Below are 26,209 nucleotides of genomic sequence, written 5' to 3'. Positions count from 1 at the left end.
TTAATTAGCCTGCAGAGCGAAAACAGGCCCGCGGATTATATATATATATTTATAAATATATAAAATAATAATAATAATAATAATTCAGGAACCCGCCCCGTTTTCTCCCCGACATGAAAACTTTCAGCAAAGTTTTTAATGTCGGGGAGTCGCCCCTGCCCTGCAGCGCTGCGGTGGGCTGGGGAGGGGGACGGGGGATGCGCGGGGGATGCGCGGGGGATGCGCGGGGCGGCGCAGGAAAAGGGGCGCTGCGCCTTTAAGGCGGCGGAGCGGCGGCTGCGATCGCTTCCCTTTGATAAGGTCCTGGCAACTCTGTAGCCGCCGCGGGATGCCGCGGGAAGGGCGCAAAAAATGAATCCTGCCCCCCAAAAAATATCTAATAATTTGATTTTTCTCAGCAGCGCTGATCTACGCACCCTTCCTGCGCCCCCGCCCGCCCTGGAGCCGCCCCCGCGCACGCCTCGCACCGGGGATGCCCCGGGGCTGGGAGCACCGGAAGGGGCAAGGGGTGCTCCCCCGCCTTCCCCCTCTTTTTCTTTTCAATTTTTAAAATTCTTTGGGTCCTTTTTCTCTTTTTTCCTCTTTTTTTCTCCTTTTTTTTTTTTTTTTTTTTTTAAGTGCGCTACCGCCCTTGCAGGACCGCTCCGCCGGGCTGCGCTTTGATGCTGCGGGGGGAGCCCGGGGCGGGGGGCGGAGGGAGGGGGGGGGCGGGACCTGCGCTTTTGTATTTAAAATAAATAAAATAAATAACCAGGGGAGGGAGGGAGAGGAGGGAGGCGCGGATCGCAGTGGGCTCCTTCCCTCGCAGCCCCCCCCTCCCTTTACCCCCCTCTTTCCCGATGCTCTCCGATGCGGTTGCACCGCCGGGGAGGAGAGGAGGAGGAGGAGGAAGGCGAGGAGGAGGAGGAAGGCCGGCGGGGGGAGCGGGTGCAGCCTGCGCGCTGCCGGCGGCGGGGAGCGGCGGGGCCGCGGGCGCGCAGCGAGCTCCGGCTCGGCGGTGAGTGGCAACTTCGGGGGCGGCGGCCGTCGCTTCTTCTGCTTGAGATACGGAATTTTCTCCTAATTTCAGTTATTTCCTTAAATCTTTTTTTTCAATTTTTTTTTTTTTTCCCCGCGGGGTGCCCGCGCTGCCGCCCCCCGCGGGCGCGGAGCCTCCGCGCCGCCCGTGCCCGCCGCGGCTCGGCTGTTGCTCGCGGCTCGGAGGGCTCCAAGTCGCTCCGGACTTTTTTCCCCCCTTTCCTCCCCCTCCGACCTCTCTCCTCCCAGCCCGTCGCCATTTCTGGAGCAGGTTTTTATTATTATCATTATTATTTTGCACGCCGGGGAGCCCGGGACTGGGGGTTGCCCCCGTCCGACCCCCCCTTCCCATTTATTGCCCCCTTTCCAGAGCCGGGGTTGCCGTCCTCGGCTCTAGGGGGGATGCGGGGGGCCCGGGATGCCCCGCAGCGCTCAGGTACGGCCGCCTCGCCTTAACCCACCCTCGGGGGTGTTTTTGGGAAGGGGGATCCCTGCTCCAGCCTGGCTCCCGCAGGGAAGTGCCCCAACATCGCTGCTGGCCGAGGGGGGGACACCCGGGACACGCGGGTCGGGCAGCGCGGGGGGAGCGGGCCGGGCTGAGGGGCAAATGGAAACCAGATGCCGGGGCAGGGACGCCCCGAGCTGTCCGGGGCTGCGGGGGGGCCGCGCTGACACCCCCGCGCCGGCCCCGGCCCCGCTCAAAGTGAGCCGGGAGTTCAGCGGAGCGGATCTGATAGTCGCGATCGGGCTGGCGATAGAGCCGCGCTCCCTCTGCCCTGCCTCCCTCCCTCCCTCTCTCTCTCTCCTTTTCTTTCTTCCTTTTTTTTTTTTTTTTTTTTTTTTTTTGACTGTGAGGAGTTGAAAAGCCTGTTTACTTTTTTGCCTTTGATGTTGGGAGGATCTGGTTTTGATTAGATCAATACTCCTTTTTTCTTTCCCCCCCCCCCCTTTTTTTTTTCCCCTTTGCAGAGAGGAGGCTCCGAGGATCCCCTGCTGACTCCAGGCAGAGGCAGGCAGAGGCACAAGGCAGCTCCTGAAGCAACTGGGAGCCCCTCTCCCCAGCCAGCTCCGGAGCCATGAGCAGCGCCGTGGTCCTCGCCCACCTCCCAGACCCCAGCAGCAGCTTCAGGGAAGACGCCCCCCGACCCCCTGTCCCGGGGGAGGAAGGAGAAGCACCATGCCCGCAACTCGCCAGCTCGTTTCTCGCCAAAAGCCAAAGCTTCAAGGCCATGCCGGTGCCTCCTGCCCCGCGGAGGAATGAGAACGGACTCGGGGAGCCGGAGGGCAGCGCGTCCCCGGACTCCCCTCTGGCCAGATGGACCAAATCCTTGCATTCCCTGCTGGGAGATCAAGATGGTGCCTATCTTTTTCGGACCTTTCTGGAAAGGGAAAAATGTGTGGATACCTTAGATTTCTGGTTTGCCTGCAATGGCTTCAGGCAGATGGACCTTAAGGATACCAAAACTTTACGAGTAGCCAAAGCTATTTACAAAAGGTACATTGAGAACAACAGCATCGTCTCCAAGCAGCTCAAACCTGCCACCAAGACCTACATAAGGGACAGCATCAAGAAGCAGCAGATAGATTCCATCATGTTTGATCAGGCACAGACTGAGATTCAGACTGTGATGGAGGAAAATGCTTACCAGATGTTTTTAACTTCTGATATATACCTCGAATATGTACGGAGTGGAGGAGAGAATCCCGCTTATATGAGCAGCAATGGACTGGGGAGCTTAAAAGTTGTCTGTGGCTATCTGCCGACCTTGAATGAAGAAGAGGAATGGAGCTGTGCAGACTTTAAAAACAAAATCTTGCCTTCGGTAGTTGGACTATCCAGCAAGACGTTGAGGGTTACAGCGAATGTCAGAGCCACGGAAACGATCGAGAACGGGTACAGGTAAGGGAACCCCTGGAAACTGTGCTTTGTTTTAACTTTAGGGACTTTGAGAGTGCTTTTTGGAAGGCTGTTGGGGTGGGAATTGAGGGGAGGCAGGGCTTCCTGAAGGGCTGGGAGCACAGCTGCTTCCCCACACCTCCAGACGCTGGAATTTGTGGGGTGTTGTCTGACTGTGGGGTTTTTCCCCCTCTACAGAGGAAAACAAGATCCTGTGCTCTGAAGCCCTATTGGCTCTTTCAGTTCTTTTATAGATCAAAAACTTCATGGCAACTATGTCCTCCGGACATATGTTAATTATTGGTTCAACTTTCAAACCTATTAAGAGCAGTAGTGGAGTGGATCACAGAGACACATGAATAATGTAACCTACCAGTTCCCCAACTCCACCATCAACCGGTGTTTAACGATGTTGGTTATGTGGGAAGCAATTGTGCGGTCGTGGAGGAGGAAATGTGTGCACTGACTGCATCAAACTCTGCAACTTGGGCAGAATCTGCTTTTATTTTGACTCTGTGTGTGTGTGTGATGTGCAGCTTCTCCATGGTGTGGGGTGTTGGTGTCATGTCAGAGCCATCTAGGGTGGCTTTGAGCCAGTGCATACAGGAGGATACCTAAAATTTGAGTGTTTAAGGTGGTAGAGGCATTCCAGGTGTGGAGTCACAGATCCTTGGTCGGTGTTTGGTGCTCTCATGTTGGCCGTGAGCTCAGGGTCAAGCTCATGAAGAGGTGGTTGTCTCCAGGGGGTTGTGGGGACGTAATGCGGTGACAGGCTGTCCTTGTGCCCTGGTCCCGGGGTGCATCTGCATTGCCTGATCCTTCTCTTTTGTTGGAAATGTTGATGGCACAGCTGTGCGAGGCTGAGGAAAGCAAGAGCCATCTCGAAGTGCAGGGGGGGATGGGAAACAGAGACTCTGATGAGCAAATGATGAGTTGTATAATCCTCTGAAAATGTATTCTTTCCTCTCCCCACCCTTGCCATAAATGTGGATTGTTGAATCAGGGCTGAGAGGAGAGGGCTCTGCTGCAGATGTGCGCTCTCCTCCGCCGGCCAGGCAGCCTGGGGGTTGGTATGGTGAGTGTTTGACATCTCGTTTACAGGAATTTTGAGAGTGTGTCTGTGATTCATGGACATCAAAGGGCATCAGGCTTCTCCCGGGGAGGCTTTGCTGGAGCGCTCCTCTCCTGCCCCCGGAGAGCTTCCAGCTGTGCCGGGCTTGCCGGGGCCGTGGGGTGCTGGCAGGGTCCCCCTGCCCCGGAGGGGGCTCCGGAGCCTCTTTGGTGCTCTGCTGTGCCGGAGGCTGTCCTGCCAGCGGGGCGGGATGGAGGCGCTGGGCGTGGGGACAGAAGGGATGCTGGGCGTGGGGACAGAAGGGATGCTGGGCGTGGGGACAGAAGGGATGCTCTGCATCCCGGCGTGGCCTCCGGACCCCTCCTGCCGGGGGCTGCGGGGGGGCAGCGCTGGCAGCTGCTCTGTGCAGGACTTGGGCTTTGGGATGCTCATCTCGTGCCTGAGCCTTTCTGCCTGAGCATCTGCTGTTCTCCAGAACTTGGTTTGAACTGCTGCCCTTCGCTGGCTTTCCAGGAGGGGGATGTTTGATGCTTTTATCTCTGAGCCTTTGTTGGGATTCAGAGCTGGAAGGGCTTGGCTGTATGTTCTACCAGAGCTGCAGGCCCTGCTAAACCCACATGTGCCTTGTCCAGGAGAGCTCTTGCAGTGCCGTGGCTGCTTGCCTGATTAGTGCTGCGCTTTTTTTCCCTTTCCTTTTTTTCCCCCCCTCTTTTCTTTTCTTTTTTGTCCAGGGATTAATGCAGCTTGCTCCTCACATGTCAGATCTACCCTCCTAGGACATTAGGTAGTGCGTTTTGCTTTGATCACCTTCTGTTGAATTTCCAGGAGCTTTTGCTCTCCACGGGGCCAAGAGATCTCAATGCAAAGAGAGGGGAGGTCAAGCTGAGATGCTGCTCAGTTCCTCCCATTTGTGAAGCCACTTGTGTGTGCATGTGCTCCGAGCTGATGAGCATATGGATGGGTTATCTCTCATCACTCAGCATTTAGGATCGCGGCTAGGATTGGAGCTGAAGCTTGCACAAAGTCTTTCCTGGTGAGTGGCCAAACCACACCTCCCTCATGTGTGTGTCGGAATTAAGGAATTTCTGCTCAGTGTGCTCTGGTTTTGAAGGGCTGTGCAGGCTCTGGCCATTCGCTTCGGTGGGTTTCAATGTGATTATCCCAGCGAAAGCCCTGAGCCCTGGGCTGAGCCCACCTGACCAGGGGAGCCCAGTAGTCCCAGGCCAGCCTGTTTTTAGCTGAGACCACCTGGAAATCCCAGGGCACGGAGCCAGAGCCAAACCCACTGCAAACGGGAGACAGCAGGACCCAGACAAGCTGAGAGACTTTGTTTGGCCCCAGTGCCGGTGATGGACAGGAACAGGAGAAGTCAAGTGAAAACACAGAGTTTGCACCTGGCTGGGGAGCAGGCGCTTGCAAACTGCTGGCTGTGGATTTGGAGCCCTAATAGAGGGAATATTTTAATAGCAGGACCTCCCTCTTGTCCTCCCAGGCGACTCCCCTCCCCTGTGGGCTGTGGTGTGGTTAAAACTGGCCTCCCCATGCTGCTGTGCTGGACCTGGCCCCATGCTCCAGGAATTCCAGCTATTATTTATACGCGCTTCTAAATTTATCACGCACGACTTTGTGTACACAGAGAGCTCCTCTTCCTTTGCTGTGCCGCCGGGGTAACGTGGGTTTGCTCAGCCCAAGGTGGACTCATCTGCCTCCCATTAGGCTCTAACATCAGTGGGACTGGCCTTGCTGGGGGAAGGCTGGGGCTTGCAGATGGCCTTCTGCCTGCTCCCAGTGCTTCCTGGCCTTTGAAAGGACCCGCTGGTGCAGCTCCTTGTGTGTGAAGTTATTGGAACCAAGTTTGGCTTCAATTATCAAAGTAAATGATGCCATTGTAAAGCTATGCTCCAAGCAGTGTTCTACAATTAGAGCGTGGAAGCTGTGATTAACATAGTTGTGTTAAAATATACTTTTTTTTTTTCAGGTTTGTGCATGTGTGGGTTTTTTTGCCTTTCTTTAAAATGTTTTTAAATCCATGGTTGCCCAGTGATGTTTGTCCCAAGCAAATACTTAATGAGATTCAGTGCTGCCTCCAACTGCTCCTTGTACAGTTTTTCTCTCTAAGTCTGTGGTCTGACCTGCCCAAGTGCTTTTATTTCTAAAAGCAACCTGCCAATAAAAAAAAACCAACACCCCCCACACTCTGAAACTGCACCCTCATAACAGGGGCTATGACCAGGAGCCCCTCTGAAATTTTCATGGCATTATAATACCTCTGATTTGGCCATTGCCTAACATAGCAGAGAGAGAGTTACATGCTGTGTGTCATCGCATCAAGATAAGAATAGGCTGAGAAACATCAGACATTCTCCTTGAAGCTCCAGAGCAACTGCTACCTGACAGCTGAAAACACTTTGCATATTGAGTTTGGAGCTGGGCTGTGTTTGTGTGTGCAGCATCTGTGGCAGGAGACCACCACTCTCCCTGGAATTTAAAACCCTCGCAGGCAACTTGATGCATCTGGGTGCAATTACTGGAGTGAGGTGGTCAAATTAAAATTGGGAGGGGAAAAAAAAATGCAGAAACATTAAATGTAGCAAAACAGCCCCTGCTGGTTTTCTGAAAGGATGGGGAGATTTCTGTGGGGTGGTGTTGGAGGTGGAGCAGGGATGAGGACTTTATAACTATGTCAGCTTTAGGGGTTGCTATTTTTTTTTCTTGTCCACGAGGTGTTGGTAGGTGAATGATGCTGCAGTGCTGCTGGGAAGATGAGAGAGTTCCGGCCACTTTCTCTAATTATATGTTTGGACACACCTCCCTCTCGCTGTGCCATACCCACACGGGAGCTGCTGCCTCCGCCCCCGGCTCAGCCTCTGCAGGGATCCTCCTGTGAGAGCAGCATGGCAAGTCCTCCCCTGGGTGTGACAGGGGTGACAGACACCTCCCAGCAAGGTGCCTGTGTGTGCTGGGGAACATCTGCACCCCTGAGCCTCGTGGGGCATCCTGAGCCTTGTGGTCCTCAGATGCACACTCAGGGGCTGAGATGGTTTCAAAGCAAAGAGTGGGAGAGCTGCATCCCTTGCACGTTGACCCAAAGGCCCACCAGGGCCCCAGGAAGGGTCTCTGGGACTGCACATCCCCCTGATCCTGAGCAGAGGACTCCAAGGCTTTTAGAGGGACTTTCTTGTAGTAGCAGCAGGATAACTTTGCTTTCACCCACATGTGGAATTAATTTGTCTTTGAAGATTTAACTTCTTTCCTGTGGCATTCCTTACTATCTCATTTTTTTCCCTTCTTCTTCTTCCCAGATCTATATTTTTTAACATCTTGATCTCCCCATCAGAAATGCCTTGGCCTCCTTGGAAAGGAATGCAGCCCCGGCTGGGCTGAATACCTGCCTGCAGCCAGCCCCACACTGCTCAAACCAGAGAGGCCCATCTTCCCCACCAGCCTTCCCCCTCCTTTTTTCATTTTTTCCCCCCTTTTCCTTATTTTTTAAAAACAAACCTTGCTGAGGCTCCTGCTTTTGGTGCTGGGGGAGGAGGGATGGGGTGATGTGGCACAGGAGTGAGGATGGAGATTGAGAGGGGGCAGTGGGAGGATGTTGCTGTCACTTCAACCCAGCTGGTCCCTCCAGCCCCAGGGGGGCAGGGAGATGGAAAGCCCATTAAAAGAAACCTGCTGAGCCTGCTGGCACATTCCTTAGGCCCCCAAGTCCTGGGTAAGTGGCCCTAATTATTAAAATCAGCAGTCCTTATCAGATGACAAGGCCTTTAGCTTTGATATACAAAGGCAGAAGCTTAACAACCCCATCTTGCCCTGGAAGAGGAACAAAATGTGCACCTTAACATGCAGCTTCCAAACCTCCCTGCATAATCCCCTTATCACCTGCCAGGATGTGTATATTGATCCTGGCTGGGAAGTTGGAGTGGTGGAGGTGGGGGGATGCCTGGGGCCCCCCCATGCAGTGACCCTGCGGTGGTGACCTGGCCCTGCTCCATCACAGCCTGTGTCACTGCCTGGGAATTCTTCACAGAGCTGCTCCTGGGTGCTCAGCTCAAACATCCAGGCTGGGCTTAGGGTTTGCTTTTCTGGCTGAGGAGGTGTTGGGGTCAGTAACCCACATGCCCATTAATGCAATGTGCTGGCCCCTCCTCACTTCTCCCATCCGTCCTCGTCTTCCCCACCCATCTCTACGCCAAAAAACACAAGTAGGAGGTTTTCCTAAAAGCTGGGATTTTTGGTGTGTGTTTTTACAGTGCCAGTGTTTTTGTAGTGCATCTGGCTTGGCCTGGGACACCAGGTCTCAGCCCTGCCCTGTGCCTCTGATACATGGGGGTCCTGCCCTTGTAGTTCCAGGCAGTTCTCCTGGTTCAGAGATACCAATAATTTGTGTTTCCAAAGGGATCCTAACCCTTGTCTTCAGAGTAGAACTAAGCATTGCTGGCTGGATCCTTGTGCCTTTCAGTGGGACTCGAGCTGTGAAATTCTTGGACTTTTCCCTGCTGGTGCCAATGCAAAGCTCCTGCTGTCCTCAGCAGTGCAGTATCAAGCCTTAAGGACTGAGTTTTTCAGGGTATCAGAGGATGCAGAGGCGCTTCCTGGGATTTTCCAGAGCACTTTAGAAGATGCTAAAAGTCTTTAAGGTTGTGCTCTGGGTGTGTTTAGAGGCAGTGTCCTGGTTTAGGCGCTGTGCTGGCTGAGGTCTGAGCAGAGCGCGGTTGGTTGGCTCTGGAGAGGTTGAGCGTGGTTCCCATGAGGATGGTGCTGCCACCGAGCCCAGGGCCATGTGGTAACTGTGTTCCTGTCCTGCCTGTGCCAGGTCCTTCAAGAGGAACGACCCCATTAACCCCTACCACGTGAACTCGGGCTATGTCTTCGCGCCGGCCACCAGCGCCAACGACAGCGAAATCTCCAGCGATGCCCTGACGGACGACTCCATGTCGATGACGGACAGCAGCGTGTGAGTACCTGCTGCTGGCCACATCTGGGGGTGGGACAGCTGTAAATCAGCTCTGTGGGGCTCAGGGGAGTGATGGGCATCACCCAAAGGGGTGTGTGCCCCAACCAGGGCATGGCAGCCTCTGTCTCTCTCTCCCTCGCGCCGTCGCCGCAGGTATGGGATGCAGGGAAATAATGAATCCCTCTCTTGCCATTTTGCAACTGCAGCTGAGCAAACATGTTCTGCCCTGCCTCATGGTGCTGCCTGACTAACCCAAGGAGTGAATGAATCTCCCTGAGCCTTTGTCTTAAGGCCAGGCTTCCTTAACTAGTTATCAGTCATCAAAGAGGAGATTGCTTCCTGTAGGAAGTGCTTTCTGTAATTAACGTTTGTCATTAGTGTCAGAATGTACATTAATAGGGCCAGTGACCTGAAGGGGCAAATAGCTGCTCATCTAGTGTGGCTGGGGCAGTCTTCAAAGAGCCATTTGGATGGAGCTGCCTGGATCAGGTGTGGGTGTTTCAGGAGCATACAGGCATGAGAGATGATGCTGTGGCTGAGCCCAGGAATTGCAGGCTCTGTCTTCTCCTGGCTGCTGAGGAGTGTGCAGCTGGGAGCAGGGTTTGACTGTCAGTTTGCTTTCCCCAGCAGGACAGAAATGGTGCTTTTGTTTCTCTCGAGGGGACAGTGAGGCTCACTTAGTGCTCCTAAGGACCATTTCTTCTGCTTAGCAGAAGGCAACTGTTGCTGTTTGTGTTTCATGGTCTTCACTTAAGTGCTCTAGAAGAGCCCACCTGGAAGCAGAGTTCTGCATTGCTGGGTTTTCATCTTGAAACTTCTCCAGTGTCTCTGTCAGACATGTCCAGTGGTCCCTGTGTGCTCCTCAGAGAGATTTTCATGCTTTTGAAGTCAACATGCGTGAAGATGCACAACAGAAAACAGGATTTACCAAAAACCCTCGATGCAGAAACAAAAAGCCCTTTTTAATTTTTTTTTTTAAACGCACATGTGTGTTTTGAACTGATATTACGGGAAAAAAATAGTTTGTTGTCCCAGCAGATTCCCTTATTGAACAATATTGGCATTAAATAAAAGAGCTGAATCATAGGGTGACTTCTTTATTTCTTCTTACTGGCTCTGGTTGTATGTGATCATGTGTCAACAGAGCATTCATTGGGTTAGTCATTTCTGGACCAGTGTAGGGTCACTTGGGATTCACAGGGCTAGGATTATACCCTCTCTTCACAGCAATGCCAATTGTAGGCCTTATACAGATGAGAGCACTGAGTGAGAAATAAAGTGCATGGTGGATGAAAGGCTTAACTGAATCGCTTTCAGCCCATTGTTAGTCCAGGGGAGCTTAGCGGGGATGAGAGGGCAGCAGCCCGCTTTGAAATTTGCTTGAACAAGTGAATAGGAGCTCCCCATAAAGCAGCCCTGAAAGGAGCTGCCTGTTTTTTCCTGCTGTAACAATGGCCCGTGCAGGCTGTGAGAGTTTGGGGAAGCTTGGCTGATTAAACTGCCTGCAGCTCCAGGCTGGGGGGCTGCAGGGAGCCCGGGGGTGGCAGAGCAGCAGAATGCCTGTCCGGGGTGGCAGAGGGGCAGATTTCCAGCCCAGGGCAGATTTCCTGCCCCAGGGATGGCAGAGGGGCAGATTTCCTACCCCAGGGATGGCAGAGGGGCAGATTTCCTGCCCCAGGGCTGGCAGAGGGGCAGATTTCCTACCCCAGGGATGGCAGAGGGGCAGATTTCCTACCCCAGGGATGGCAGAGGGGCAGATTTCCTCCCTGGGGGTGGAAGAGGGACAGATTTCCTGCCCATGCCACTCTTCAGCCCTGGGGCTGGCAGCGGGCACACTGCGGCTTTCTGCAGCTGGGAGAGGTAAACTGGCACTTCTGGAGGCTGCGCTTAAAGTTCAGGCTGGTGTAAAACTTCCTTTGCAGAGGAGGAGGGCTGCTGCCAGCATCTCTAGAGCAGCTGGGATTTTTGGAGGCTGGAGGGGCACAGACCCACCCTGGCTGAGCCCAGGTGCTCAGCCTGTCAGGTTTTATCCCCCTGGAACAGGAGGCCTTGTTCTTTTCCAGCAGCGTGAATGCAAATTAGTGCTTTTGGCTCATATTGGTATCAACTGAAGAGGAAAAACTTGTTCTGGAAAAGTCTGTCAGACATAGCAGTAAAGTGAGTTTGGAGCTTTTTTTTAAAAATAAATCTAAGAACTGCACTGGGATTAGGAGAAATCTCCAAATAATGCATAATCTGCCTTTTTTATTTTATTCCAGAAGCCAGGGATCATTCTGTCCCTGTATATTTTGTAATAGCCACAAAGCATCATGCAAATTTCTATTTCCATTTCTTGATTGGGGGGGGGGGGGGGGAGGAAAGGGGATTTTTTTTTTTTATTTGCTTATATCTTATTTATGGATTTACTTTGGACACAGGGGAATGCTGCTGAGCAAACTTCAAATATTACCTTATCTTACAAACCAGGCTTTTGATGTTGGCAAGATCAGAGGCTTGTTTCAGAGCCGTTGCCAAATGAAGATGGGAGTGAATGCATATGCGCATGAGTCTGATATTTCAAAGCAGCAGTAAAACTACATTCAGGTTAGGTCAGGCACATCTGAGTCAAAAGGCTAAGATAATTGGCTCAGCTTAAATGGCAGCTGACTGGGTAGAAGACTTCAAACTAGTGTTTCCCCCAGAAACAGATTGGCTTAGCCCCAGCCTGGTTAGCTGAAATGTTTATAATTAAACTCTACTGTTTGGTGCCTCAACTCTGTAGCTCTTCAGCCCCAGAGCTTTGAGTAGTCAAGAAAGTGAGTGCAAGTGTTGGCTGTTGGAGCAGGGGGAGAGGTGGCACCTGGAGAGCTGGGGTTAGCCCTTGGCCTGCCCCAAAACCTCAGGGCAGGTCCAGCCCTTTCATTTCCAAGGTACTCTCCCCTGCTTGGGGGATCTGCTCAGCATCAGGGCTCCCCCTGACCCCCCATATCTCTGGCAGGTGGCTCCAGCTCCATCCTCTGCCCCTCCTGCAGTCAGGGATCACTTGGTCACCCCTTCAACCCTGGCCTTGTCCATTTTCCCCTCTTTTCCAGGAAAGGGTTTAGACAGCTCCCAGCAAAGTGGCTCCCAGAGTACCTTCCATTCCCCAGGATAACTTTACCAAGCTGCTCCACAGCCTTCCCATCCTGGAGAAATACCTCTGGGGTTTTTTTCATTCTTTTTTTTAAATTCTGCACCTTGTTACAAGTTGCAGAACTCTTCTGCCAGGGCAGAAGCAGGGAGCTGGAGGTTTGCTGTAACCAGAGGAATTTTAAGGGAAAGGAGCAGTCCTTGTACCAACCTCAATGAGGGCAAGTCCTAAAGTGAGGAATCCACGCTGCTGGGTCGGTGTTGCTTTTCCTCCTCCTCCTCCTTTACAAGTAAAGTCCCAACTCCTGCTCCATAACCTGTCCCTTTGGGCAGAGATGATCCTTGTGGAGCTGGGAACTTGGGGATGCCCCACAAGGAGATGTGTGCCACAGCAGAGGGGCTGGGACAGAGCTGTTGGGGACAGCTTGCAGAGCTGGAGGGAGGTGGGGGATGCCTGGTTGTGTCCTTGTGGTGGACACACAACCCTTCAGCTGCTTCCCTTCCCCTCCCCATCTGCCTCTTGGCCTTCCATGGACAGAGGACACCTCCTTTCCTACTGACTGTTGATGGGATTCATCCCATGGGCTCATGTGCTCATGCTGGCATTTTTACTTTCCTTTGAAGTGCCTTTTTTACTGGGCATTCCCTGTGCTGAAGGTCTTCCCTAAGAAACCCTTGTCTCAGGAGCCCCAGTTAACAAACACATCTCTGAAGGGACAGGTGGTTTTGTCTTCACCTTAGATTTGCTTTTCCCCCATCCTCCCCCAAAACTAAGACGTGTCCTGTGCCCCAAGCCCCATTGCCCCATGGGTTTGTGGAGCAGAAATGCTTCATGGAGCAGTGGGAAGGTGCTTGGTGGCCACCAGTGGCTCTGTTGGCTGTTCTGTGCTGGGCTGCTCCTCCAGAAAGCTCCTGGAGCCCCTTGCTGTGCAGTGGGGACATGGGACAATCAGCTCCTTTCATTTTCCGTGTCACATGTGCTCAAAAACTGTGTGTAGAGGAGGTGCTCACCTTGTGGCCTCAAGGGCCTCCCAGCATGCTCGTTTTTATTAAAAAGATTTTTCCAGGTTTATTAAGATGGGATTGTTCTGATCCTTCATTCCAGGCTTTGCAGCTTAGTCTTGCTCATTAATGGCAACTGAAGGCTTTGGCCAAGATCTTCACAAAGCTCTGCCATCACCTTCTTTAAGCTTTGAGTGGTGGCATCTGATCATCCTGCTCCAGGGGAGGGACACGGTGCCTCTGGGGAAGGTGTTGTGGTGTGTGGCCACGGGAGGGGACACGCAGGGACACTGTGCCACGCTGGCTCCTCTGGCAGCAGCGTGGGGCCAGCGCTGTCTGCTCCTCCTTGGGCTGGAGTTATTTTCTCCTCTCAGGAGATGAGTCAGGTGTGGGGGCAGGTGGATGAAAGGGACAGCACCAGAGATCAAGGTTCTTCAGGCAGTCTGAGGGAAGTGGTGGAATGAGACATTCAGGATCTCCAGGCGTGCTCTTCCGGCTGGCCCCGCTGGCTGTGGAAGGCCCTTTCATCCTCTCTGGGGTAATTTTTTGTGTGGCCCAGTAAAGTTGCCATGAATGGGACGTGCTGGGGGCTGTTCCCACTGGAGAGCCTTGAGCTCCTGGCCTGGTCTCTCCTTGTGGCTTCCTGGCAGGAGCTGGGGTGGCTGTGGGCAGCAGTGTCCTGTCCAGAGGACCGGCCATGACCATGTTCATGCCTCGAGGTGTCCTGTACTGGCCAGCCTCAGGGCAGGGGAAATCCTGATGATCCTGCATCTTAAATGGGACTAGAGGTGGGGAGCAGCCTCTGGATGGCCATCCATCCTCAGCCTCTTCCTTGTTTCCACTGTGCCAGCAGTTCTTGGGGTGTTCCAAAGCTTGAGGAGCGTTGTGGTCCTAGAGAGCGTAATTGGATGGGGAAGAACCTGAAATTAAAGGTCAGGAGCAGAAACGTGGTGTTGGAAGGGCCTTGGAGTGAAGCTGATGGGATCTTTGGACGTCAGCCCACGTGGAGTTGCCTTCAGCTTTTCAGTTTTTGCTTAATTACTGCACATCCATGTGCATCCTTTGGTGACACAGGCACCTCCCACACCGCCGGATATTCGAGGCTTCAGGTGTCATCCAGAGGGCTCAGCACCTCTGGAATGAGGGCCTGCGGCTGCCTGGGTGGTTCCAGAGGGGATGGAGAAGTGTGTCAGAGCATGGGGACAGCCCCAGCTGACGGTGGCCTCTCTTCCATGTGCAGAGATGGGATCCCCCCGTACAGAATTGGGAGCAAGAAGCAGCTCCAGCGGGAAATGCACCGGAGCGTCAAGGCCAACGGTCAAGTTTCTCTACCTCATTTTCCGGTGAGTCCAGGAGGGAGCTGCAGGGTCTGGGTGGGCCTTGGGAAGTGCAAGGGCTGGGGACAGGCACATGTGGAGGGAAGGGAGCAGGGGAGGAGAGCATTTGCATCCCAGAGTGATGCCGGAGGAGGGAGGTGCTGCTGGGTGTTGGGCAGGAGCCATGTGCTCTCAGCATCATTCCAAAACCCTGCTTGTGCATGGTCACATCTTGGTCCTTCCTGAAGCCAGATGCTAATTAGGAGTTTTCAGGGGCACTGAATTTGTCCTGTTGGTTAAATCCCAAGTGGAGATGTCCCAGTGGGGTCTAGTGGGAGCCTTGGCTCTGGCTGCCACCCTGACACTCCTGCGGTGCCGAGCAAAGCTTGGCCTGGTGTGCATCCCTGCAAGAGCTGGGGGTGAGCAGGAGCTCCCAAAAGAGAGAATTGGCAGCAGATCCCTGCCTGGCTTTGAGGGAATCTGATGCACGGTGCTGCCCTGCTCTTCAAAATTAACTCACTGACTTGCTAATTCAGTTGACTTGCAGCCTCTCGATTCCTGCAGTGAATAAACTGTTTACACAGACAAGTGTAAACTTATCTTGTCTTGAGATTAATATGCTAGAATTCCTCTTTCTGCTGTCTTAAGCAGCAAGAAGTCATAGATGATATTTCTGGTGGAAGGTCGGGGGGTGGTTTATGTGGTTTTTCTTTTTGGTATTTTTTTCCCCTTCCTTCCTAAAGAAAGTTCTATAGCCTGAGCTTGTAAATTAGATTATTTTGTCCCAGGGCGTGCAAATCGACTTTCTCTGTAAGGCAGTGCTTTGATCAGGGACTGAATAGAGCCAGCTTGTGTAAGAGTGACAATTTCCAGCAGAGTGGCCTTTTTCTACCCTCACATCATTTCTGGAGCTAAGTGGTTGCCGGAGAGAGGCCCCACCTCATCTGGTGGGTAGTATGTGAAAGAGTTGGCAGTTCAGCTTTCTGCTTTCGCGGGGGGAGAAAGAGGGAGAGTGGGGGCGAGGAGTGGGGTGTGTGGGGATGGCAGGAGGGAGGGCAGAGTCAAGTGGGTGGTTTCTTTTTCCTCCTTTTTTTTTTTTCCTTTCCTCCCCTTTTCCTGCCATGTTTGCTTCTTTTGGCAGAAATTCGCATTTTGCCTTTTTATATTCTGCACTTGATTTGGAGATGTTCCCTTTTTCCCTTGATAGATCTGCTTGAGGCAGCCAAGCTCAGCAGTGTAGCACTGCTAGCCTGCAGCAGCTTTCTTCATTTTCTGTACAAAGAGATGGAGGGGGGGGGAAGAGATCTAGGACACTGTTGAGACAACACTACCTCAAAGGTGCCCAGTGTGTAGCCAGGAAATAAATTACCAGCACTTCTCTGATCTGCAACCGTTTGACTTCTTTTTTTTTTTTTTTTTTTTTTCCTCCTTTCCCTTTTTCTCCCCCATCTTATTTTTTTTAATTTCCAACTCCTTTCTGTTTATACTCACTTTATTCCTTTAGTTAAAGTCTCTCTCCCTCCCACCTCAGAGGTTTTTTTTTTTTTTTTTTTTTTTTGATGTTTGACAACAGTCTTTGAAGATTTTCTACTTCAGAGTAGCTACTGATGGGCTGGTTGTACTACAGAGAGAACAAGCGGGGTTCCTCAGAGTGCGACCAACTGCTCCTGCCGAAGGCAAACGCTGGTGGGGAGGATGTCACTCCATGAGGCCACAGCACTAGCTCATAAAAATCCAGAGCAGACCATGCCTAGTTGCGGTCGTCTTTTCATCCAAACATGGAGACACAACAAGCGTGGCGGGGCCGGCGATGCCGCAGCGGCGAAGCGCCCGCGCCCCGCGCCGCCCGCTAAACATTGCCTTGTGCCTTCTGTCCCCGCTCCTTGTAGAGGACCCACCGGCTTCCCAAGGAGATGACCCCGGTGGAGCCAGCCGCCTTCGCCGCCGAGCTCATTTCCCGGCTGGAGAAGCTGAAGCAGGAGCAGGAAACCATGGACTGTCTGGAGGAGAGGCTGCAGCAGATCAAGGAGGTAGGATTAGCATTCCCTGGGCTCCGCGTGCCACCCGGCCGGCGGCGGGAGGGGGCTGGTCCCTGCCCACGGGGCAGCGGGGGGACATCCCGGGGGGGGACATCCCATGGGGGACGTCCCGGCGCGCGCCTCGCCAGCTCCCGGCCCCTTCCATTCATTCCCTGCCATCCCTTGTCTGGCAGGACGAGGAGAAGGAGGGCGCCGAGCTCCCCGCCAGCCTGCAGAACGGGCGGGAGGTGGCCAACCCCCAGCACCCGCTGTCGCTCCTGCCCTCGGGCAGCTACGAGGAGGACCCCCAGGCCATCCTGGATGAGCACCTCTCCCGCGTGCTGAAGACCCCCGGCTGCCAATCGCCCGGCGTGGGCCGGCACAGCCCCCGCGCCCGCTCGCCCGACCGCCTGCCCACGGGCAAGCTGCCGCCCGGCACGGCCTCGCTGGCCGCCTGCGCCCTGCTGGGCAAGGGCTTCGTCACCAAGCAGACCACCAAGCACGTCCACCACCACTACATCCACCACCACACCGTGCCCAAGACGAAGGAGCAGATCGAGGCCGAGGCGGCGCAGCGGGTGCAGTGCTGCTGCCCGGCGGGCGGTGACTACTACTGCTACCCCAAGTGCAAGGGCCACCCCAAAAACACTGACCCCCCTCTCTCCCCGCTGGAGCCCTTCGGGTAAGTCACCAGCATCTCCACGGCACCCACCCCGGACATCACCCATCGTCCCGCTGCCGTGGGGCCAATGGGGACGGGGGCTGACCGTGGGCTCGTGTCCCTTTTTGCCACCCGCAGGACGGGGACGCTGCTGAAGAGGCCGGGCCGAGGAGGGGACAGCGTGGCCCTGGCGGCCGGGGACGGGGGGCTGCCCGGCCCTGGTGGGGTGCAGCTCCCGGGGGGCGAAGCGGATCGGGCGCAGAACGTCTGGCAGTGGATGCTGGAGAGCGAGAGACAAAATAAGCACAAGACCCATAGGTAAATACGCAGCTGTCTACAGCAATATCGCTCCCGGTAAATATTTATATATTACATGGGCTGTCTATTTTTACAATCGCTAAAAACAAATGAGACTCTTTGCTCCTCCGGTTTAATATAAAAGCTGTTCCGCAGAACCAGAAAAACCACAAAAATGTCATGTTTTTGGCAATAAACCTCCTTTCATGTTATGACAGACTTTTGAGAGGGAGCGAGCAGAATAGGAGCTGCTATTAAAGTCATATTTTCCAGCTTTTCTAACCCGACTTCTTCCCTTCCCCAAGCACACAAAGCACAAAGAAGGCCTACAGCTCCGACTGCGCCAAGGGGGCCCCCGGCCGCCACCACCCCTGGGGGACGGGCAGCCACCCCCGCGGGGCACAGCCCGCCCACCCCTTCGTGCAGGACCCTGCCATGCCCCCGCTGACGCCACCCAACACCCTGGCCCAGCTGGAGGAAGCGTGTCGCCGCCTGGCCGAGGTCTCCAAGCCGCAGAAGCCACGGTAAGGGCCAGGGCAGGGACGGTCCCTGTCCCACTCTGGGGACAGGCGGGGCTGGGGGAGCTTTGCTGAGGGTGGACGGGGATGTGTCCTGCCTGTCCAGGCAGAGGGATGGCCATGGGGACGTGTGACAGCCTCCTGGCCGAGCGCAGAGGATGAGCCTCTGTGTTCCAACCCCGCCCTGCACCGGCACAAATAGTTGGAATCCGAGGCTATTACTTCCACTCTTTTGATGGCTGTAATTTGCCCGTTTTTCCTCTGGGACAGGCTCCAACTACATACCAAGTGGGGAATTGGACTGGTTATCGTTCATTTGGGTATGGAAGGATAAATTAGCCCACAGCATTTTTAATTCTTCCTTTGATTGTTTACAACATGTGAGGCTTGATACAAAGAGCGAACTTAACGACCCACAGGAGACTTCAATTAAGGAGATTGTATTTCAACAATTTTTTTCTTAAAGTTGTTTTTTCTCTCTTTTTTTTTTCCTCCCCCCCCTCCTCCTTCCCCACTTGCTTTCCCCCTCTCCACTTCAGATGTTCAACCTCAAATCAGCAGAGGGACCGAAACCACTCCGCTGCCATTCAGGGGGGAAGCTCCCCTTTCTGCAATGCAAGTCTAACAACAGAAGAGTGAGTATTGCACATGCAGAAAAGGAATGGGAAATAAATACATATATATAATAATTATATTTTCATTAAATGGATTGCACTCTGAAAGGAAAGGAAATTCTTATATCTGAAATTTCCCCTTTCAAACGTTCTTCTTAAAGAAAGAACAAAACATTTTCAAATCTTGTCTCCGGCTCTTTTTAACTTGCATTCCTGTAAAGTGGACAAAGATTGGATTAGTCTAATTACAGGATGGTTCTTTTAACAAGAAATCTGCTACAGAGAGGTCTAAAATGGCCTAAATAATTAAAGTTTTCTTTCTTACCCTCTTCATCTTAAGCAATGAGTAATGTTTGAAGTCCAGACTGAGCCACCTGACTAGAGCCTTTCATTTTTAATTGGTTGACCTTAAGTCCACCAGCTGTCTTTGCTAGCAGCTTTTTTTCTGAAACCACTCTACAAAGACTTAGAACAAATTAGGAAGACTAAATTACTGCGGACTAACACTTTGTGACCTTTTGACATGCCAAGTGTACATTGCCTCAGAAGCAGTTGTAGATTTGGCTGCATGGTATTCACTAGAGTGTTGCCATTTTGCTGGGTAATGTTGTTTTAATTATTCTTTAAGAAGCGTTGCTTGGGTGCAAATGGCAGAATCCAGTTAATTTTATCCTCACTGGGAAAAAGAAGATTACCTGGGTGCTTGAGGTGGAGCATCTGGCAGGGGGTTTGCTTTGGGGCCTGGTGGTTGCAGGTGGGTTTGGCCATGAGGAGGAAGCCTGGGAGATGTTTTATGTGAAGGCAGATGAAAAGAGCCTTTAAAATCTGGGGATGCAGTCCTGGGGCTCTCTGGGCAGGGTGAGCTCAGCCTCCATTCCTCAGCTCCCCCTCTGCCATGCCATGACCCCAGGGGGGAATGGCTTCAGGCTGAAGGAGGGTGGATTTAAGTTGGGTATTAGGAAGGAATTGTTCCCTGTGAGGGTGGGGAAGCCCTGGCACAGCTGCTCAGAGCAGCTGTGGCTGCCCCTGGGTCGCTGGCAGTGCCCAAGGCCAGGCTGGACAGGGCTTGGAGCAGCCTGGGACAGTGGAAGGTGTCCCTGCCCATGGCAGGGGGTTGAAACTGGATGATCTTTAAGGTCCATTCCAACCCAAGCCATTCTGTGATTCCCACAGTGGAAATCCAGCAAAGGGCTGTGCAAACACATCCCAGCCAATTCCCAACAAAGGCAGTACAGGAATATCTGATTTTCAGGCTATTTCTGGCAGCATTCACCAACTCCACTGCTGGTTGGCGTGAGGTGAAACAGCCTGTTCTCAAATGGAAAACCAGAGGGTTTTGTGTGTGTTTTCTGTTTTGCAGTCACAAAGAGCCAAAGAAACTGCCAGTTGTTCACACCTCTCAGTCTGGTGAGCTGGTTGTCACCTATTTTTTTTGTGGAGAAGAAATTCCCTACAGGAGGATGTTAAAGGCCCAGAGCCTGACACTTGGGCACTTTAAAGAACAGCTGAGCAAAAAGGGAAATTACAGGTAAGAATGTGTGATTTGTTTGTTCTTTAGTGTGTTACAACAAGTCAGAAGAATTAGCAGATATTTTGCAGGGCTGCTGCAGTGACACTTTGGATTTTCAGAGGCTGTGGATCTTCTTAGTCTCTTCCCACTCAAGGCAGGAATAATGAGGCGATGGAGAGAGGAGCCTTGGCTGCAGGGCCACCTCCTCCCTTCCACCCCAACCTTTCCCAGTTGCATTAGGACCTGTGCTCCAGCCCTTCTCCAAAAAGCTTCCATAGCAGGGAGGTGTGGGATGGCTTTGTGGCAAAGGCACGGAGCAGGGGGATTCAGATTCCAGACTGGGGTCAGGTCTCACCTGGGTGCTGGCCTCCTGCTTTCCTACTCTTTAACTATTCTATTTTTGATTATTTTTTGCAATGCTATGGCCATAAATGGGGGCAGTGGTGGGCTGGGATGTGCTGCTGAGGGACACGGAGATGGAGTTTGCTCCTTTTTCTCTTCATTAGAGGGGTGGAAAACCTCTGCCCTGCAGGGAAAGCTCCACCAGCAATACCCAGTTCCTCCTCAGAAACACCAACAAACCCTGCTGCTCTGGTTTCTAGCTCCCATCTCCCAGTTTAACCAGTTTGCTGCTTCCTCTGCTCACTTTGCTGCCTTGGCTCAGCCATGGCAGTAGCTTCACATTGGCTCTTTTTGGCTGCCCTTCCCAGTGGATCTGGGCACCCTTGGGATGCTCTCTTGGCCACTTCTCCTGCAGGGTGAGCAGGACTGGGACATTCCAGCTATTTATTTTTTTTATTTTGCACTGAATTTGGTGGTGTTTCAGAGAGCTGTGTGTCCTGCCCTGTAACTGGCAGCCTCTGATTTAACCTGCAGATGTCCATTTTGGTTTGGTACGAGGAGTTCCCAGCTTGCTCCACCATCAGTGGCCTCTCCCTGGGTGTGCAAAGTCCACCTGTACAAACCAAACCAGGGGTGGGTGACCCTGGGCACTCCCAGGCTGGGGAATGCCACACTGGGATCTCTCCATGGCTCTTGCACAGTAGGGCTGAAATATTCCAGTTCCTCTCCAAACCATCTTTGCAGCCCACCCAGCTGCCATTGGATGGCACCAACCAGCAAGTGCATCCAACCTGGACACCCTGCAGAATAATCCCTGGCCTTCTGCACCCTTGTGCCATTTCCCAGCCCCTAAAGCCTGTCCCACTGGCTCCTCCTCATCTGCAGACCAATTTCCTTGGCCTCACCACTGCCCAGTGGCTGTGTAGTCCCAATTCCTCCCAAAAAACCCCAACTTTTTTAATGTTTGTTGGTTTTCTGTGACATTTTTCATGTGATGCCCGAGTGCGAGACTAGGCTCCTAAAACCTCTGTGGCCCAAAAGCCCCTCCAGGTGCAATTATTTGTGCCTTGTCGGACTGTAATTACTTTAGAAAATGTTTTTAAGTGACTGACAAGGATGAAACAACGTTTTGCTTAGATCTCACCCCTTTACACCTGGGTAAAGACAATACAGAAATTTATAAAAGGAACTTGGGTACGTGCCCAGTATTTTATCTTGCACAGACACGAGGTGAAACTAATTACACAAATGTGTGTACCTCCAGGGAATCATTTTGATCTAAGCTTTGACTTTTGGCTGGACTTTGAGTGAAACTGCGGGTGACCTTCAGGGGAGAGGTCCGCAGTGCCCGGAGTAGCGTGTGTGTTACGGGGAGGCACTAACTAGGCTGCTTTGGTCACATCTGGCATTGATTTCTTTTTAAGGCACATTTAATAAGCATGTCTTTGAAGCCCTTGCCTTTCATTTAATGCACAAAGACATGCAGAAATGCTCCACTCTCCAAATTCTTTATTGATTGGATCAGTTTGCGAGGCGGGTACCTCGGGCTCCCGCGATGCCAGAGCCCCGCCGGGGAAGCGCTGCCTTGGCTTTCCACCCCCCAAAAAGGAAAAAAAAAAATTAAAAAAAAAGGAATTAAGCAGTGATTTAATACTGATGGCGTTAACGAAAAACAAACATACACACACAGAAAAAAGTGGGTGGTGTCGGGTAATCTGGGGATGGCAGTGGTTCAAAACAGAGCTGCAAGGCCGGGCCCGCGTGCCTCGATTGGTGCCAGATGTCCCAAAAAATAAAATTTAAAAAAAAAAGGAGCAAAGCTTGCCACATAAAATATGTTTCAATGGAAAGCCCATTGCTGAGCAAATAAGAGCAGAGTGACTTGTTTGAAGATGTTGTGGGGGTGGATTTTTTTTTTTTTCTTTCTTCTTTGCCTTCTCCTTTTCTTATTTTTCCCCATTTCTCTGTGAAATAAGGTTGTAATTATGTAAAAGGTCATAGCGTGTTTTCTCAAATAAAAATTTTGTAAACACAGCCAGGGTTTGGGCTTGGGGAGGAAGTTCTTGGGAAGAGTGGCTGTTATCTGGACAGGGGAGAGGGAAGGGAAAGTTCTTTGTAACTCATTCAAACTTTCCTTGGGTTTTTTGGGTTTATTTCAAGGCTGCTGTCCTGGGGAGTTGTGGCCTTGACCTGCAGCACGGAAGTTGGTGGGAGTTGGGCCATTGATTTCCCTGAGTGCAGGCTCTGAAGGACTCAAATAATATGTTTTTTCCTTGCTGAGCCATTAAGATGCAACATGTGTCAGTTGTGCTTGGAATGACTTACAAAAATACATCCTAACCATACCTGGACTAATTAGAGGTGATTTTATCTCATTGACTGAAAAGAGGGATCTTATATCCCCCTACCAAAATACTTTTAATGTCCCTGAAAATAAAAAGATATTTCAAAAATGCATCATGAAACAAGTCACTAAATAAAAATGTCTGATTCCAAGGCCCTGCTGTGGCTCTTCCAGTTTTAGTAGCAAAAGTGAGCTTGATTTGATCTCCTTAGCCACCCTAAAGAAAATCATAATTACAAACCCCTTTCTCCCTGACAAACATCTGCCAACCCAAATTGTCTGGAAGCTACAGGGGAGGGGTTAATTTTTTTATACATATATATTTAAAATTTTTTTAAAAATATATATAGCTATATTTTTTTTCTTTGTAATCCATTTGCTGGAATATTTTCCATCCCTGGCAATCAGATGGCAAAGCCCTTTTCCAAGGGAGAGCAGGAATCTCCGAGGAGGTGTTGGGCGGCAGACGGACAGACTCCCTAAATGCTACCCCTCTGAATGGAAGCCCTTCATTTGTGCATATGCAATTAAGCAGCCTTAGAAGGAAGAAAGCTCCAAACGGGATAAAAGGAACCTTTAATCAAGAAGCTGAACGGTCTAATTCAGGATAATAGAGGGGTCTTTAGTGTTTGACACAGGAGGGGTGGGGGTGCCTTTTGTCTCTGCAGCGTTGGCTTCATGATCTAACGACCCGGAGCAAAAGAGCAGGAATGCAGGACACTGCTACTTGACCTCCCCGTGTCACGGCCCAGGGGCTGGACCAGGCTCTCTCTGAGTGCTCCTGAGCCTCAGAAGAGAGGCAGGAGTTGGTGTCCCTTAGCTTGGGTTGTTCCAAGTCCATGGATGTTTTTTCCAGCAGGAACACCGCAGAGTTTCAGCTCCTGCCTTGCAGGAAGCTGGGATGGTTTGCTTTTCATCCATCCTTTTAATAACAGTTGCTAATTTTAATGTTGGCCTTCAGCTTTGAAACAAGAAAACACATGAAAGAAAGAAGGTGGGGAGAGAGGGGAACCTTAAGAATGCTTGGCTTTGAAATCCTATTTATTTATTTTTAAATGAGATATTTGACCAGAAATCACCGTGCTTTCTAATTTTCCTTATGGCTGGGGATACCACTGCCAGAGTGTGCAGTCTGCTCGCTGGAGAAGCTGTTGTCACCCCTGAGGAGCATTCACAGCCCAGCTCCTTCCATCCCACCCCAGGGATGCTTTCAAGCCACCAGACCCGAGCACCCCAGAGGTGTTCCTGGAGGAGCATCCTCAGGAGGGAGAACCTGGAAACATCGTGGTTACAAAAGAACCGGCAGAGCATCCTTTGCCTTTTTACCTTTTGATTTATTTGGGTTTGTTTTTTTTAACCTGTGTTTTAATTCTCTTTGCCACAGATACTACTTCAAAAAGGCCAGTGATGAGTTTGACTGCGGGGCAGTGTTCGAGGAGGTTTGGGAAGATGAAACCGTCCTGCCCATGTACGAAGGGAGGATCCTCGGGAAGGTGGAAAGGATTGATTGATGGCATCTGTGTTCCTCCAGAGAGCTGAACCTAGGAAAATCTTTGGACACACAACAGTAGTGATGACAAGGAAAGAGGAAGAAGAAAAAAAAACCACTCTGAAGGAAAAGTTTTGAACCAATGAAGAAAAAAAAAAAAGTGAAGTCTATGAAGACTTTGCTGAATTAGCCTTAGAGGAAAAGAATGGCATTTATTATTCATGAGTTGGGTACTGAGATGATAAAAACCCTGGACTATTTATTAGAAACATGACCACTGTTGGCTATTGGAGATGCAGACCGTGTTTGAGAGACTTCCATACATAATATATGATTTCCTGGGGATCTGAAATCTATGGACTAAGAGAAACTGTGTATAGCTTACCTTAACAGTAATCCTTATTGATATTTATTGAACAGTCTGTTTTCCCTTAAGTCCAGTTTTTGGATATGCTGCTTTAACAATGGAGAAGAGAGGGGCTGGGAAGTGGGGTGAGGGGAGGAAGGAGTATTTTATTTTTTTACATTTTTCCCACTATCTAAAATTTAGGAGATTGGCGATGAGCACATTTGTGATGGTTTTTTTGGTTTTTTTGAAGGGGGAGAAAGGAAAGAGTGAGGTTGTGCCCAGTATTTCTCCAAGTGAAGATAAAACGTTCCTAAAGAAATAATATTAATAATAATAATAATAAAAGCCGAAATAAAAATCCATTCACCTAGAGACCGGTGCATTTTAATCTATGCTGCTCTAATTTGAAATAAAGGTCTTAAACATTAACTCTATTTAGATGCAATATAACTACAACAGCAACAGGTTATTTTGTCCATGGATTTTGGCGGGGTGAGGTTTTCACCTCGCTGCTCTCAGTGGTGCCCAAGGTAGAGCAAAACCCCGAGCCTGGGAGGGCTGTAGAAGGAGCCATCCCATTCCCATGTCCATATTTAGCACAGCTCGAGGTTATAAAGGTTAAAGAAGCCCGTGTGGGTAACGCAGAGCTCAAGGTTTTTAGCTGTTCAGTGTTAGCACTACTTGTGTTCCACGGCCGTGTAACTGCGATGGGGCGTGTGAGTCCTTCTGGGCTGGGGTTTGGTTGGGGGTTTTTTTGGCTGGGTTTTTCTCTGCCTCACCCTGAACGCCCACAGGCCGTGGGAGATGTGGGTGAAGGCTCTGGAGCTCTGCAGGGTGGGGTTTTTGGGGCAGTACAAGCCTTTTCCCAAGAAAGACCTTGCATTTCAACAGTTGGGTTTTGTGTTGATTAAGTTAATCTGTGCATTCTGTTTGCCATTGCTACTTTGTGTAAGTCTGTATATATTGTAGAAAATGTATGGTGGAATATTAATACACTATCTCTAGTGTTTTTTAAATTTAATCAGTACAGTACCTGTGCCTGCATGGTGTTACAGACCATGCTTCGCCCTATATTCAGGGTTCAAGCTTTCCCTTGTTTGTTTAAGGGGTTTATGTATAAAGATATTTTATGCCTTTTATTACAAGTCCTGTACTCATGACTTTTGCCATGGCATTTTGTTCTACTTATACTGTAAATTATGCATTATAAAGAGTTTCATTTAAAAAAAAAATTACTTGGTACAATAATTATTGTAATTAAGAGATGTAGCCTTTATTAAAATTTTATATTTTTCAAATTAATATTGTCTTGACTTTTTTTTCACCCTTAATGCTTTAAAAGGGTTTTTTCTCATCTGTGATGATCACTGGAAAGAGCTGGTGAGCTTCCTGCCTTGGCAGGGGCTGTTCCTGCTGGGAAGGAGGCAAGGCAAAGGCTGGAGCTGCTCTTCGGTGTGGGGATTTAATAATTTACAGCTCCTTCAGGTAACTCACCTGCAGATTGAGCCTGCTCTTGCTCCCAGACTGCGCTGCAGAGCTCACCTGATGGAGCCAGGGTGTGGCAGCCACAGGGCTGTGGTGGTCCCCAGGGTGGGGCTCCTGTCATGGCACACGGGCTGGGTTTGGCCTTGGCATTTGGGGGTGGCCACAGCCCTGCCCAGGTGTGATTGAGCTGGGACTGCTCCCCTGCATCCCATA

The 26,209-nt window shown here is 51.2% G+C and overlaps 1 protein-coding gene across 1 annotated transcript; it reads left to right on the top strand.

Moving 5' to 3' along the window:
* Positions 1 to 768: 768 nt before the first annotated feature.
* On the top strand, positions 769 to 25,813 carry AXIN2 (axin 2). The gene is made up of 11 exons (XM_050981302.1): positions 769 to 997; positions 1,987 to 2,917; positions 8,803 to 8,943; positions 14,294 to 14,396; positions 16,259 to 16,399; positions 16,582 to 17,069; positions 17,187 to 17,366; positions 17,651 to 17,869; positions 18,403 to 18,498; positions 19,838 to 20,005; positions 24,058 to 25,813. The coding sequence occupies exons 2-11, from the start codon at positions 2,094 to 2,096 to the stop codon at positions 24,182 to 24,184; spliced, it is 2,487 nt and encodes an 828-aa protein (XP_050837259.1). The 5' UTR covers positions 769 to 997; positions 1,987 to 2,093; the 3' UTR covers positions 24,185 to 25,813.
* Positions 25,814 to 26,209: the final 396 nt, after the last annotated feature.

This window comes from Serinus canaria, chromosome 18 (assembly GCF_022539315.1).
Source record: "Serinus canaria isolate serCan28SL12 chromosome 18, serCan2020, whole genome shotgun sequence".
Lineage (NCBI taxonomy): Eukaryota > Metazoa > Chordata > Aves > Passeriformes > Fringillidae > Serinus > Serinus canaria.
This window is presented reverse-complemented; position numbering and strand designations above follow the sequence as displayed.